Here is a 16,682-nt window from a genome sequence, read left to right as displayed (position 1 = left end):
AATGATAACTTATTGTTTTATCTACTAAAGGGAACTGATCAGCATTCGTAAAGTCACTGGGAGATGAACTCTTTTCAGTCTACCAATCACAGTCCATCATCTGGGAAGCAACAGCCAGGGGACAAATTTCTTTGTTGAACTGTTAGAATTTTACGTGGATGTCTTTCTTCACACCAACTCTGCCTTTAAATTTTGCTAAGCTGGTGTTCTGAAAGGCTAACAACCAAAACATTCTGCTAAACCTACCACCCTGACTCCAGAATTAAACTCACCTGAAGCTGCAGTTTGACACTAATTCCCAGGAATGCTGGAATGTTTCACACCAACTTTTGTTTCTCTTTCCTTTCTGCTGCCTTTCCTGGGTAACGTTATCACACGACTTGCTCAAATCTACTGAACTATCACACGAGTCCCTTGTATGCTCACTTTCCCTCTTGAATCTCTGATCTTTCCAAGGCGAGGGCTTGGCTCTGGAAACTAGAATCAGAAGGAACAGCAGAGCCAAGTGAATCTGTCGTCTTTTAACTCTCCACGTTGTCACCTTGAAACACGAAGCTACAATTGGGAACCGAAGTGGCCATTACTCTGCGGACTAATAAGAGATTCAGCCTGCTTCTAGAATCCTGATTGGGAAATCAATTGATTCCTGATTGTAGTTTGTGGCTTTGGTAGCTTGTTTGGAAAACTAAATATTAATATATGTGAAAATGTTGTTACTATTATTCCAAATATTAAGTGGTGTGAGGTAATCAATCCTATTCCAAGAAAAAACTTTGAGCTGTGAAGTTCCTTGTGTTTTAGAGCATTTAAAAAGAAATTTTAAGATACTGACAATTGACTTTTACGTACCTCAGCAAAGTCAATTATAAGTTTATTTTTTACTATAATCTTAGAGCTAAATCTTTTACATTAGAAAAGTACTTGTAAAAGGTGCAAACCACACACACACACACACACACACACACACACACACAAAGGTAAAAAATTTAGGTCTTTACAATTATACATAGAATGTTTTTACTGTAAAATTGAGTTAAGTTAATGTATAAAATAATACTTTATGCCATAACAAATATATTAGAACTTACAAAAAAAAAATTAGGTCTTCCTTGCCCCAACCCTTCCCAGCTCCTTAGGATAATTACTTCTGTTACTATCTTGGCATGTATACACTTCAGAACCTTGAAAACTATTTTGAGAGCAAAATATCATACGAACTTGGATGTGAAAAAATAACCTGGCAAAAAATACCATTTATTTGGAACAAACGCCACTGTTTCATATCTTCTAAAATATGAATAGGGAGTAGGCTAAACAAATGTGTTTTGAATAATACTGTCCAGATCTGATCGAATCAATTTAACCATTACTGACTTAAAGAAGAACTGGATCACTTCAATTACATGTGCCAAAATAGATTCCCAAATAGCCGCAAGTAAATGCTACGACATCTGAATCTGAAAACATAAAAAAAGTATGTATTTGGGGGGAGAAATTAAGGTACTGAAGATAATTCTAAAAAACTGCCAAAGAATATGATTCCATAATTTCAAATATACTAGTAATTCTTCTAACTGAAATTACAACAGTTTCAATTTAAATGAACTTCTTATAATTTGTGTTCAGAGCATCACATTAAACTGGTACTCAATAAATATTTGCTTGAGGGTAGAGAAAGGGCTTTTGCTCTTTGTCTTAGAATCTGCATGGACTGGAAGGTGGCCTCTGTGGGCGTCCTCTAACGTTAGAAATAAATTTTAAAAAATGTAAGTCATGGGGATATAATGCACAGCACAGGAAATATGGTCAATGATATTGTGATAGTGTGGTATGGTGACAGATGGTTGCTGGACCTATGATGACCATTAGGTATATAAATGTTGAATAACTATGATATACACCTGAAACTAATATAATATTGTATGTTAGCTATATTTTAATTAAAATCTTTAAAAAATTAAAATAATGTTTTCAGCTTCAAAAACATTTTTTGGAGCTATAATGGAACAACTTTAAAAAATAAATAAAATAAAATAAAAAAATAAGAAAATAGTAAAGTGAAGCAAAAGTAAACAAAAAGTTAAACAATTAAATTAAATTAAAAATCAACACTTCATTCACCGTTTTTCACAGGCTCTATTTTCTTGTCTTTCAGTGTTTTCTTCTCAGACACTCATTCACTTGCCACATCCCATACTATATTCCAGAAGCTTTATTTCAAGACCGTTAGTCATATGGCTGACTCAGATTTTGTGGCGTAGATTTGGGGAGTGGGAAGTTTCTTCATATTATATTTTTAAGTGATATTATATCTATGATCCATGTCGATTTTGTTGATGCCATTAATTGTGCTCTTCCCTTTAATACTTGGGTATTCATACTCTTATGGTACTTCTTCAGTTAGTCAGTGTTAATGTGGAAATCGGGCCCCCATGGCTGGCCGGGTCCCTATTTGGTTTGAGGAGGAATGTGAGTGCTTCCTTCCACGGGATGGCTCTTTCTTCCTTCAGGTTTAGAAACTTTTTGCCAGCACAGTGTAGTGTCTACCTCTGATAATCTCACTTCCTCATTCATAAATTTAGTATTTTCTTCATTTTCACTGTTGTTTCCTTGTAAACATGTAAAGCTCCTGGCTTTTCCATTGGTCCCCGAAGAGTTGACTAAGTACATGACAGTTACTATGAAAAATAATCAGCATTTTTATTTTCATGAGAATCCTAAATTTTACCCATGTGTGATTATTTTCGCTGAACTTTCTTTTCCATAAGTTTTTCACTAACTTTATTTTACCATAAAAGTTAAAATCCAGGCTGGATACTAGTGATACATCTTCCCATGACTCTCAAAAACAAACAAACAAACAAAAAGAACACACCAAAAAATCAGTCAGATAATCATACTGACATTTTGGTATTTTCTTTTCAGGAAAAGACAGTATATGTATTTGAGCAAGAACCACGGATACGGAATGACACGTCACTGTCCCCATAATCAGTAGCTCTTGTGGAGCTCCCTCGCGAGGATACTACTGGGCTCTGACATGTGGCCGATTTTGTTAAATTAATTTTTTAAGTGTAAGTAGAATATTTTGCTCTTTTAGAAGCTTAAGAGCACTTAAGTTTTATGAATTTCTAACAGTTAAACTTCAAGCCAAAAGCATTCATCAACTGGTAACTTCAACTGATCAGGTGTAAGACCTGGTCGATGAATAAAAGGATACACCCATTCCAGCTTGAGTCTCTTGGTTGGCAGTTCCATCTTCGCTTCCAAGTTGTAGGAATCCACTTGATCTTTGGGCAGGTACATGGTGACAGGGCGTCCACGAAGAAACATTTTTACATATCCTTCTTCTACAAAAAGAACAGAGATGTCAGAAAGATATCTCAGTGCCCAGTGCCTTAAAGCTGTGCTAAGCCTTCTCTAGCCTTTCACTGTAAAAGTGAAATCTTTACCCTCATCTTGTTTACTTTTGATATTCTGCTTACTTAAGTCCATGGACTTATTGTAAGAAATTGTAAGAAATTTTAAGAAGCAGGAAAGAACTAGATTCCATTTTTCCATGAGAGATTTTAGTGCTTATATTTTCATTATCATCAGGAGGGGGGGAAATGCCAGCCCCCCCAAATTACAACAAACGCAAGAAATCCACTGAAAACTTTTATTGACTTCAATGTCTATACAATTTCGATATCAAAATTCATAACGTATCCTTCAATATTTAAAGTGGCTTGTTATATCCAAATGTAAAAATGTATCTTTATGTGTCTTTTACAACGGACAATTCTTTCAAGTGTAAAGAACCCCGAATCAGCAGAAGTACATGCTGGGATGCATGCAAAAAGGAAAATGCTCAAAGAAAAGCAAGAAATGGAAAAGATCCGTTAGAGACAGGAACTGGGAGATAAAACTTTCTAGAGCAAACATTTTGCTAATAAAATAACTTTTGATGTTTTAATAAACTGTGGGGACAAAAGTAAAACTCAATCACATATCAACATGGAGCGACTCCTGGACTTTTAAAAGGGAACAATTGAGGGTTTTCTGGCTAGCATTTTTAGGACATAATAAGACCAAAGAAAATGTCTTGTGAGCTTCTCATGAATTTGGTTCTGACTCAGAACTCGCTGCATTCTGCGGCTGCTGGAGATCAAAGGATCGGGCCTTAGTGGCACTTAAATGGGACCATTGTAACCAGGATATCTGTACATCACTCAACGGAAAAATCATCCACAGAGAGGAAACTGGTGAGGGAGCGTCATGAAATCATTACAGTACCGTTAGGTACCACGTTTACAAGTTAGTTTTGGAAGTCTTATTCCTAAGGATTTTCAAACAGTGTCACATGCAACATTGCCTAAAAATCAAGAGGCCGTCTCAGTTTTGTTACCGTGTGCATGCACTTCAGGTCTTGAATGCATGCATGTGACATACTCTTCCCTCTGCATATGAAGTTGGACTTTTAAATAACAACCAGTACGCGTTCACTCCTGCTCAGTGCGCCAGTGGCTGCCCTGTGTTCTATGGATCCTCCTGTTAAATATTTGCACTTGGTTCCGTCCTCCCCAGATCCACTGTGACTTGCCCATCTGAGACCCTGTCAGTGCAGGCGCTCTTACCAGTCCCCCACGTCATCTTATATTCTGCTGCCAAACCCATTAAGGTACGAACTGGATTTCACTGAGTCTCCACCCCAAATCCTGCACCTGCTCTCTTACCTGCTGGATTCAAGGGTCCAACTGCCCTGCCACAAGCAGCGCACATGGATTCTCCTCTCTGGCCAGACGTGTCTCTTCATGACTCTACACATCTACCTTGCTCTATGCCCCCATCCATGCTCTTCTCCTCTCCTGAGACCTCTTTCCTTCCTTAATTCCTCACCCAGATCCAAGCTCATCAGACTGTGTAACTAACCAAAGAACCTAAATGTACCCCCCCAGTGGACTGACAGAAGTAAAAAGAGGTACAGGCATGACAGAGCTTAAAGTTAACAGAAAAGTGACTCCATCAATTCTCTGTGTCAGGGAGGAATCACAGACTGCAGATCAGGAATGAAGAGACTACAATGCCACTTCCAGAATACAAGAAATACCTACTTGTGAAGACTGTAGTTACGTGCTGGTTACAAAGTCCTCCTGACTGAGGCAGCTTATTTATTGCACAAATCTAAATTACTGGACTAGGCAAAAAAAGCACTGAATTTAGTCTTGGAATTGTCGTGTACTGGTAACTCGGACATCCTATATCTAGAATCAAAACGCAGCAAGAGAAAGCAATGTTTTTTTCAGGCGTGTTAGGATAACAGCACACAGCTACCACACCCAGGAGTGCCATGGGGAGAGGCCAGCAGCGGTGCAGGGACCATTTCAAACAGTGGACATCCAAGGGTTGTCCTATAGCTCTCTTAAGGTTTATACAGACTTTTTAAAAGTTCCTGTAATCAATCAGCCAATAATCAATCAAGATCCAAATTACAGCTACTCATTCAAACCCATCCACGTCAAGGCTCAGGAGTGCTTTTAACTTAAATCCAAGGGGTTTGCATCACCAAAACATTTTCATACCAGGAGAGACTCTGTTCACCTGTATGAAAACGATTTCTGTAGCCTGGTAACAGCTTTGCTCAGAGAGCTATGAGGTTTCAGAAAGGCAGCCTACCTTTGCAGTGTGTCACCCGGCGCTTCCCTTGAGATTTCGGAGACAGACACAGAAGTGCTAGATAAAGAGACGGTGAAGGACTGCAGGGACCTGCCTGCCCGCCCCAGGAGCGGGCGTGCTCACTGGCCCTCAGAGGGGCTACCTGCCGCCTGGCAGACACACCTGGACACACTGCCGGGATTCTGACAAGTACACTCAAGACCTAGTCTGCAGGCTTATGGCGATTACACTTTCAGGGAGTAATTTCACGCTTCCTGAAAATGAAATAAAGACTAAAGCACATGCTGATAAACACGAAATTCTGACTTTTATGTTTCACTTCTGAATTTAAGGGAAAATCTGGAAAAATTAAAATTAAATGAATTGACTATAAAACAAGTAAGTCATGGGGATATAATATACAGCATAGGAAATATAGTCAATAATGTGGTGACAATGTGGGACGGTGTCAGATGGTTGCTGGCCTTCTCATGGTGATCACTTGTTTAGCATAGAGCATATAACCAATCATACAGTAATAACTCTGTATAGTGCCAGCTGGGTACTGTTGAATAACCATGATGTACTCCTGAAACTAATATAATAGTGTATGTTAGCTACATTTTAATAAAAATCTTTTACAAATTAAATTAAATTAATTGACTTAACTAATTTATATATTTATAAATTCTTTTGCATCTTAAACGTGCTTTTCAATAAGGTTGACATCCTAATAATAGCACCTACCTTATTATAAAATGTGTTAAACAAGGTATATGGACAGGTATATAATGAACTATTAGTTTGCAGTTTAGGAAATCAAAGGCAGAAAGAGAAAAAAAAAGCTACTTTTAGACAAAGTCATGGCTTGATGCATCAGAAACTTTCCTTTTCAGAGAAACACGTGTTGCTGACAGGAGCCTCGTTAGTAAGGAAGGAATAACAGAGGCAACAGAAAAGTCTTTTAACCCAGAAACCCCCTACAGTATGGATGCGTGGTGGCATGTCACCCTGCCTCTTCATCGAGGTATCTTAAATCAGCTTTCAAGGGGGTCAGCAATGGGTTTAGTTTTTATGATGGTTTTAGGGGCCGTCTCTACATGACCTGGGCTGCGGGACGCCCAGGGACAGGCTGACAGTCAGCCCCAACACACAGACACCAAAGTTGTACGTGTCAAAAGTTGGCCCCTGAAACAGCTACTTATTTGTGCTGCAGGTTCTGAGGAGGTGAGTGAGGGGCACCTGCACAAAATTAAATGAGACTTACCCGCACTGAAGACAGGCTCCTTGGGTTTGCTGTGGAGAGAAAAGAATATCTGATTTTAAAGGGAGGCTGGGGGGCTCATCTCATTCACATGAGACCCCACAGTCGTTAGCTGCAGTGGTTTGTCACATGTACTGCAGGAATGACACGCGTTAGCAAGAAAAACAGAACCATGTGACTGCAAAAACAAACAAGTGTGAACAGAAATGTCCAGAACCCCGGGTTCATCACCGGGAGCAAGTAAGTGTTCAGAGAAGGAAACCATTTGGCTGGTCAAGATGGGAACAGCCCTACCTAAATGTGTGAAAGGTTTGTTTTCTGCCCCAGGCTCCTCTGACAGATGACTGACAGCACTGATTTAAAAAAAAAAAAAAAAACCTAGCAAATTCCTGACAGAGGGTGTTTTGGGTGAGGACTTTTGGAGTCATCTCCCAGCAGGGTGGCCACTGTGAGCAAGCCGAGAGAGGGGAGGGTGAAAAAGAGGCAAGAGTAAGGAATAGCCGGGGGTGGGGGCATCTTATTGGAGATGTGGGGGCCCCACTGTGGGTTCCGGCCAGGCTGAGACCACCCCATGACTGCACCTGGGAACTCAAATGCCCAAAGCCTTCAAGGTCGGGCCACAGATGGACTGAGGTCGTCCCCAGAGGCAAACTTCCCACTGGACAAGCCTGTGTGAGGAGTCCCCCTGCGCAGGACAGCACAGCCTGCCCCTGACAGCCACCTGGGGAACAGATGATCACCCCCCCACACCTGCCAGACGAGGAAATGGTTCCTCAGGCAGGGCAAGAAACATGCCTAATTCAAAGCCAGTTCTTCAACCCAAGTCTGTGAGACTCCAACGTCCATAGCGTCTTCACTGGACCACCCTGCTTCCCCATTACCTCTCGCTTTAAGATACAGAACAAGACATATTAGCAAATGAAACCTGTACCTGAGGGGGCCTGTAGAGGCTCATAGATATTTTGTGTGTGCATATTTTAAAAAACATACCTGAGCAGATGTAGTCCTAATATGACTTTTCTCCTTTAGTTTAAACTTAAAGTACAATGGGAAACACCACCAGTAAAATTACCCTTAACACCAGAATATAATAAATAATATTTTAATATCCTTGATTTCCAGAGAATTTTATGCAGTCCACTGGGGAAACCTTTACTGATGCTTTAGAAGTGTCTGCACTTTGTTCCAACGTGTTTTCAGTAGTTGGGTCTGCTACAGGCTTAGTTTTCTGAACTCTATACCTTTGGTCATTGAAAACAGTACTCTGACCGCATGACATCATGTTTTAGTGGACAAGCCTAAGTCTTACATTGGCCTATAAGGCCCTAAACAACCTTTCTGACCCCTTTACATTTCTGCTCCATCTCCCTTTGCTCTCCCCTCAGTCACTGAGTCCAGCCACCTGCCCCAGCTGTCCCTCCCACATGCCAGGAGCCCGTGTCAGGCTCTGCCCCAGCTTCCCCTCCTCCTGGACGCAGTGCCACAGCCAACCACGTGGCCCCTGCATGGGGTCTGTGCTCAGAGCCACTTCGGGGGAGCCGTCGTCTGATGTTCCATTCTGCCAGTTCGGCCAGCCCTGCTCCCGACCTTCCCCGACCCTCCGCAAGCCCCATCGGCTTTATTTTTCTCTGGAGCACCATTAGCCACGCCATTAGGAGGTGAGCACCAGGAGGGTGGAGGTCTGGGCTTTGTTTGCTGCTGTGCCCGGCACCCGTGACAGCAGCCCATGACAGCAGACGGCTGCTGGCTGGAATGAGGTGAGGTCTGGAACCCGTGGGACTCCTCTCAGCTACCCCTCCTCAGACTACAGCAGGCCCAGCGGGTCTGTGTGTGGGCAGGTGGCCCTGCCTCTCTCCGCAGCCAGACACACTGCTGCCTGGAACCTGATGTGAGGCCCAGAGCTGAGGGCGACCCCTCTGTCCTCCCAACAGGACCTCAGATTGTACTCTGCACCACAGCTCAGGGCCTCTCCCAGCTTTCCCCATCCTTCCTACAGGGCTGGCGGCCACAGCCTGGCACCTATGCAGGCCCACGTGTGGAGGTCTCTCTCAGTTCTCCTGCTCTGCCCTCAGACGACAGCAGGCCATGCCTGTGCCTCAGGGACGGTGTCTTTCCACACTCACGTCCTGCTCCCAACCTGTCACCAGCTCACTGGAAGTCTGTGTAAAAGGGGTGGGTAGGTTTGTGACGATGCCCCTTGTGCCTGGAGTCCCAGGAATTCTAAACTACCCTGCAGTCCACACGCAGTCTTTCATTATAAGCTTTCAGCTGCTCTCTTCTTACTCCAGCCACGAAGGCTCCCTCTTCCCACAGCTGTGGGGCCCGTCCCTCCTAAGACGGGCTTGTCACTTTTTGGACTTTAGTTCATCACATTACTCTGTGACTTCGGTGGGCTTAAAATACCTATGGTTTTGTAGATGCCCCAGCTTGTTCTCATGGCTGTGGGGTAGCGACAGTTTTGTGCTTTTCTAAGCGGAAGCATAAGCCTTCCCTCCAAACTTTATACTGTATATTATTAGATTCACAGGCAGGGCAAGGACACAAGAGCAAAACCTTAAACAGAAGACTACAAAGCGTGATGACAGGAAGCCAGGTAGGCAATCAGAAGACAGGAAACTATTTTTTCCATCTTGACTTTGATCACAAAAGTAGAAAGGTGCGAAAGCCATGAACACAGAAATAAGCCACCCAGAACGTTCTTTGGAGAATGAAAAGAGCAATTACAGATCATGTTCCTCTTAATCTGTAGAGGAATGTGGACGCCAAATATAGGGAGGCCCCTGGACTTGTGAGCCTGAAGCAATGTACCACGGAGAATGGATGGTCGCCACTAGGAGATCGGAAAAAAGCAGCATGTGTGCTGACGCCTGAATATCACTGAGAGAGGTACCAGGCAGTTCTCAAGTGCTCACACTTCTTTAACACTTACTCTAAAGTCTGCTTCACGTTTTGGTGCATTGTATTTAGAAAACATACTATTGCTATATTTCATTATTTTAGAAAGTTCAATTTTTATAGAAAAAATACTATATTGACTTCAGAATCCATTATCCCTGCCAATGCACCGTCTTTCCTGAGAGGGAAGAAGAGTAACTGGGAGAGGAAACTTCACTCATGTGTGCAAGTCTTATAAATACACACCCCTGGAACATGACAATGAATCTTCCCAGCTGTGGAGAGAAAGGCAAACTCCCAGACCGTGTGATAATGATCCAAAATTAAGGACAGTGTGGCCTGTGGTCACATTTAGCTAACTGGAGCCGTACACTGGACATACGTCGTTTCCCAAACTCCCCGTCAGTGCAGTTGAGAGTGGGCCCTCAAACCCAGCACTATTTGAAACGTGCTTGGGCTGTGAACTCACTTGGCACAGGAGGTGATGGCCTCTCGAGGTGTTATGTAATTTGTCTCTGATTACCCACGTTGTGAGCTAAACGGAAAAATTAAGTGGGTGACTTAAGATTGCCTCGACAGCCAGGGTGTGGCTCTGTGTGGGCAGAGTGAATAGGCACTGGGACCAGATGAGATGTCATTCATCCTTCTCTGAGTATGGCGTCAATAGAGATGCCCCCCCTCCCTCCCCTGGAGCTCAGGAGAGAAGTAAGGCCAGAGGAAAGAGCAAGGATTTCCCCTCTGGCAAGCAAACCCTCATCTCTTGGCTATTCTGACACTAGGCTGAGGCCAATATATGCAAAATGAACAGTGTTGCAATCCGGGGCGGATTTTACTGCTGTGTTTTGGCAGGAAAGAGGTTGGCTGGAAGAACGGGGCTCACAGTCCCGTGGGCCGGTGGGTTCAGAAGACTGCCCTGAGGACTCCTAAGCACTAAGCAGGACCCGGGGTCTCACAGAGGACGCAGGTAGCCGGGAGTCTCCATCAGACCAGTGGCTGGCTCTGGAGGAGCAGGACAAAACCAGACAGCTGGCCCAAGGAAAAGCTCCCACCCTCACACCCATGAAGCAGTCACAGCCCTCTCCGTCTCGTAGCAGCAAATCCCAGAGAACGTTCATTGTGGGCTTTGGGTGCAGGGACTATCGCATTGGGCCTGTTTTCCTCTTCATCTGATAAAACTCCCACTTGCTACAGTGCAGACGGGGTGTTTGTAAGGAGGAGAATCCAGCGCAGAACGTGTTCAGACTGCGATTCACTGAGCAGTAACTGCCGTCCTTCTCCCTGGAGGGACCCCCACTCAGCACTTTCACTTGTTACCTAATTTGCCCCAAGTTCCCGAAAGAGGGCTCAGCCACTACATGGCTGGGTAACAGGGCTCCCTGGGCAACCAGGATTAGAACGGAACTGACGGGCTAAATGCTGTTTGAGCAGACATACCTGCTCTTGAAAACGACCGGTAAGGCTCGATCAAGGAGGAGAACCTTTCAAAGTCAAACATGTCCTTTCTCTGTGATTTAGCCATCTATAAAATCTTAGCTCTCAGCATACATTTCATAACTCCTTTTGAAAAGGATTTCACTCGATGACATAAAATTCCACTGGAAGTCAAAATCCTCTACGATGGAAGTGATCCTTGTTTATATAAATTGCCCTCCAGCAGCTTTTTACTTGAAGTCGGGTCATTTAGGAACCATCTATTCACAATGTTTAGAAGTCACTGGAGACTTTATTGAAAACAAAAAGTACTACTTCGCAGACATTTCCAACCAATACTTCCAGCTCAACATGGCGGAAGGAGCACAGACAGTCATTTCACCCCTATAAGCCTGTTTCCTTCCTTTACAAAACGAGGATAAAACCAGCGAGAAGTAGATTAACTAAAATGTGTGAAAAAGTGCCCAATGCATGGGTATCAATTAATATTATTTCCTTCTTCCTCCTAATTTCACTGACAAGAGCCAACATGTATTTCTGGGCTCTTCACCTAACACCTCAAAAAAAGAACAACATAAAAATAACTAATAAGTGCTAACTTATTAGTTTAATATATATTAAAAGATAAATGAACCTGGGCCCTGAAGAATGAAACAATCTCTTCAGTTAAAAAAGAAAGAAAGAAAGGAAGGAAGGAAGGAAGGAAGGAAGGAAGGAAGGAAGGAAGGAAGGAAGGAAGGAAGGAAGGAGGGAAGGAAGGAAGGAAGCCTAATTTGTCACCCAATTTCTAGTGCAAGATGTTTCAGAATCTAAAATGTAATGTTAAAATCATCCACCAATAGGTGGTGCTGCTTACATAGATCTTAAATAGTTTAAAATTAAATATGTAATATCCTTTCATTCATTCATTCATTCAACGAATATTTACTATACACCTACTGTGTGCCAGGCACTAGGCAAAGTACTAGAGATACAAAGAATAGTGATACAGTTTCTTCCTCCCAAAGCTAAGTGAGGGCAAGGGGTGTGGGCGAGGGGGGAGTGGGGAAGAAGTTACATTTACAGATGAAGTTCACGGGCAGGTACAAAGCAACCTGAAAGGCACCTAACTCAGACCGGAGGGCCAGGGCTGGCTTCACATAGGACGGGGCAACCCGAGCTGGGTCTTGAAGGATAAACTGGAGTTCCTCCCAACACATGCAAGCATTCTTCCCTGCCAAATTTCCAGACACACACATATGCCACTCAGGAGAAGGAAAACCCTCCCCTTACTGGTGCTAGATGTGTAATCCACAAAGCGATGCATTTGTGTGGGTCTTCTGTATCTGTTTTACTTTACAATAAAATAAAAAGATTTTTCTAAAAATTCTATCTTCTTACTTAGATTTATATTTCTTTAAGACTAAGTTTGATTATTTTTTCATTAGTTAATTGGTATTTGCATTTCTTTTTCAGTGAACTACCTGTTCAAATACTTTACCCATTTTTCTACTGAACTGCTGTCTGTTTTCTCACTGGTTTGTGTTGAGTCCTTTGGAAATTAAGGAAACTGGCTTTTTCAGTTGCATGTGTCATTAATGTTTGTTAAAAACATTCCTTCCACTTCTCCAAATCCTTCCAAATCCTTCCACTTCTCACTGAGCCCTACACTGTGTTCTGTACATACCATGTTTCCCCGAAAATAAGACCTAGCCGGACAATCAGCTCTAATGCGTCTTTTGGAGCAAAAATTAACAAGACCCACTATTATATTATATTATACCCAGTCTTATATTTATAAGACCGGATCTTATAGTAAAACAAGGCCCGGTCTTATATTAATTTTTGCTCCAAAAGATGCATTAGAGCTGATTGTCTGGCTAGGTCTTATTTTCGGGGAAACACGGTAGTAGGTGCTCAGTAAGTAGGCAGTGCTGTGGAATTGAATGAGTAAGGTGATAGAAACATTCAGAACCTCTGAGTCCTCCCTCTTCCAGGTGGGATGAGGGCAGAAACAGGAGTCGGAAGACTCTAAAATGTCCCAAAGAAGAGAGGCACTTCCAGACTGGGGAGTGACAGGAGCGGGGCATGTGCCTATCGGTTGGGAAGAGAGATGGTGATAACCGCAGCTACCGTTGACCCTGTGCCAACAGTAGGCAGGCTTGTGCAAGGGATTCTACGTACATGATCTTATTTAATCCTTAAAACAACCCTGGGAGGTAGGTAGTGTTTTTACTGGCACTGAGGAAACCCCAAAGAGATGAACTTGTTCACAGTCACACAACAAAAAGTGGCAGAGCTGGGATTAACACTGGCTTACGGCTGTATCACCCCGTCCTTTTAACCTTTTTTGTTATATGGATTGGGGTAAAAATATTTATTCAACAAAAGTTTACTGTACCCTTACTATGTACCAGGCATTGTTCTAGATGATGGGCTGGTCGGATCGGACTGGAGAAATCTTGTTCGTAACCGGATGTCTGACTAACGTACATTTAGATAAATGGTGATCCACAACTAAAATAAATGATGACCCAAAATAACATTGTAGGAGTATATTTACTGACACAAAGAGATAGTTATAGAGTAAGAAAAAAGAGGGTTATAAGACATATGCAGAAGAGTATAATTTATGTCAAAATGATACACTACACCCTAGAAATAAAACTAGATGGAAATGTAAGAAAATGTTAGCTGTGCGTTCTGAGCGGTGAGATTATAGGTGATATCCATTCCCTCTTTTTTGTGCATCTGGGTTTCCTAAAACACGTTATTTGTGTAATAAATAAATAATCTCAAAAAAGAATAAAAATCTTGCTGGGCAAAGTGAGAGCTGGACCTCAGGGCACAAGCGAGGATGAGGAGCCAAGAGATGAAGGGCCCTGAACCCTCGGCTGAGAATTAACATTGAGATTGCAGTGACGCTAAAGTAAAAGAACAAATGTGAGGGTCTCGAGGTATCATTCGAAAGACAATTCCATCAGCTGCTAGAGCTTTAGGAAGGATGGAGCTCAGTGTCCAGCTCAGTGGTTCTGGACCTCACAGTTTGTCTAAAACGGTCAGTACGGGTGTTCAGGTTGTGCACTGCAAAAGGACATCTAAGGGACCACATTCACAGGGTAGACAACTTCAGTATTTTGAACTTTTTTTCATATTTGTCGACTTCAAAGACGGGAAGTTGATATGTTCGTTACAACAAGGCTTTTAGCAGATGGCTGAAACATTTCTTGTTCCAACAAAATCAGCCCATTACCAAAACTTTCTGATGGAAAATGTCCTGCTTACAAAGTTGACAGAACTACAAAGGGTGAACCAGTTTTATAATTGAAACAGTTTATCAGTCTAATGACATCTAACATAAATTGTAGCTGTTTTTCTGTGTGAAAAGACACTGTTTTCAATTAAAAAATTCCTTGTTTTATTAATATACTAGCTACATTAGTACAGGTCATTCATCAGAATGTTACTGTCAATTCCCTATTTAAATTCAGTAAGTACTTTATTAAGACACAAATCACTATATAATTGTTAATATTCATTTACCATCAATAATATGTAAAGTATTACATTGTTATATACTGCTTTTGTTTGGTCAGTGCAAAGATTCAGTACTGTTAAAATTTTGTGGCTTGTTACCAGCAACGTATTGTAAAATGTTAAGATAAAAGTCTACAATGTCACATGAGACTGTCAAATCCAGAGGCCATTTCCAAAGAAAATGACATACAGAAGCAAAAAGACTGAAACTATCATAAAGAATATAGTTTCTATGAAAGAAAACCTGAATCATTTTAAAATGAATTATTGTATCTGGGAAAATGTGAATGTTTAGGATCTCAAAGCCATTATTATTTTAGGGTAAACAGTAAGATGTGTATAATTTATATGGAGTGGCTTTATATTTGCTATAATTATTATTATTGAGAAATATATATGCTGATGTAGAATTCCTTTTCTTGAGTACAAAGAGCCTTTTTCTAATTTTCAAAAAGCATCATACATGCTAACGACAGCTTTATACCGAGTGTGTGGCAACTGTGAGCTTCACAGCCAATAATCTGCGACCGATACCAGTTAAACCTTGGTCGGGCGTGTGAATGACTTGCTTCTACTACAAATCAGGTCAGATCCAAAGTGACCCCTCCAATACCATCATCCTCACTCACTTGCATCGTGATGAGCTTTCCTGAATCACACACAACCTGCAGACCAGTTTCTTCCTCTCTTCTTTTTGCTTTTGAAGATATGCAGTCTTCCAGCTGCCACAGTGCTGATAAGCAGGATGAAGTAATTCCAGGTTTTGAGACTTTGTATGTAACCTATTTTTAATTTTTTTTAAAGCCTGACTTTCAGGACTGGTACCCCCAGTGTCAAGGTATCTTGGTTCTGTTTTTTGTGTGTTTTTTTTTTTAAATTTCATCCATCTTCCCCCCCACTTCCCTTTTGGCAACTATCAGCTTGTTCTCTGTATCCATGGGTCTGTTTCTGTTTTGTTTTGCTTGTTCATTTGTTTTGGTTTTTCAGATTCCACATGTAAGTGAAATCATACGCTATTTGTCTTTCTCTGTCTGACTTAGTTCACCGAGCACAGACCAGCTCATTCTGATGTGACATTAATAACCACGAGAACGGTGAGGGTTTACAATACTTTATTTCCACCTAACTACTTTTAGATTTTGCTGAAATCTGGGTTGAACTCACAGGACTGTGGGACTTATGTGGATATAATTTAACATGTGTCAGACCAGGAAAAAAAAAATAGACAAATAACTTCACATGTCATCTAACAGCCTCATCTTACAAATGAGGAAAACAAAGTTTGGAATTCTGGAAAGCCTCTGCTCTGTCAGGTCTCATTTTCCACAGCTGCCACGACGGCTATGTCCATTTACTGTGTGCCATGCACCGTGCTGGCATTTTCCTACCTACTAGCTCATTTACGAGATTCAAGGGAATTGGGTATAAAATCCAGACTTCATGGAGGAAAAAGCTGACGCTCAGAGAAGTGGCAGAACTGGTTTACAAACCCAGATCTTTCTTTTACTCAAGAGCCTGTGCCCTTTCCATTATTATGTCTTGCTGCCTACCGTAACCAGACAAGGACAATTTTTTCACATGTAAGAAGCATCCTGGAACCATGGGCAGATACTCGTGAGTGATGGGGAGGAGACCACACTACCGTGAGACCCCTGAATGCAATAATGTTGAAAAGGGAAATTGCATGAGGACTACTCCCTCTACTTGCCTGGACATGCTCTCCATCTAGGAGACTGGGCATGGGTCATTATGCTATAGTGACCAGCTCTGCTCTAGTGCCAGGTCACGGCTGCTCACATGGGAATGGAGAGGAAGAATGAACGAAAGGGGTCAGGCAGTGACTAAATCACCAACTTGACCTTCACTTGATTGCTTCTGAGCTGCTGTGTCTTCCTGTCTGAGTCACTGCTGCTATGAATCCTATGGGCCCCTAATGGTGACT

At 42.1% G+C, this 16,682-nt stretch overlaps 1 protein-coding gene across 5 annotated transcripts in view; it reads right to left on the bottom strand.

Moving 5' to 3' along the window:
• Nucleotides 1–16,682, bottom strand: part of EML1 (EMAP like 1) — a 163,043-nt gene that overhangs the window by 26,871 nt on the left and 119,490 nt on the right. For 3 of the 5 annotated variants that reach the window (XM_081050117.1, XM_081050116.1, XM_081050120.1), the window contains 3 exons: nucleotides 6,902–6,930; nucleotides 5,656–5,712; nucleotides 3,221–3,350 (listed from right to left, as the gene is read on the bottom strand). In XM_081050117.1, the coding sequence (XP_080906243.1) occupies nucleotides 3,221–3,350; nucleotides 5,656–5,712; nucleotides 6,902–6,930 (216 nt within the window). The remainder of the gene's footprint in view (nucleotides 1–3,220; nucleotides 3,351–5,655; nucleotides 5,713–6,901; nucleotides 6,931–16,682) is intronic. The other 2 variants (XM_081050119.1, XM_081050118.1) reach the window with 1 other exon arrangement.

The sequence above is a fragment of the Rhinolophus hipposideros genome (assembly GCF_964194185.1).
Source record: "Rhinolophus hipposideros genome assembly, chromosome: 5".
Lineage (NCBI taxonomy): Eukaryota > Metazoa > Chordata > Mammalia > Chiroptera > Rhinolophidae > Rhinolophus > Rhinolophus hipposideros.
Note: the sequence above shows the minus strand (reverse complement) of the source record. Positions and strands in the feature narration are given on the sequence as shown.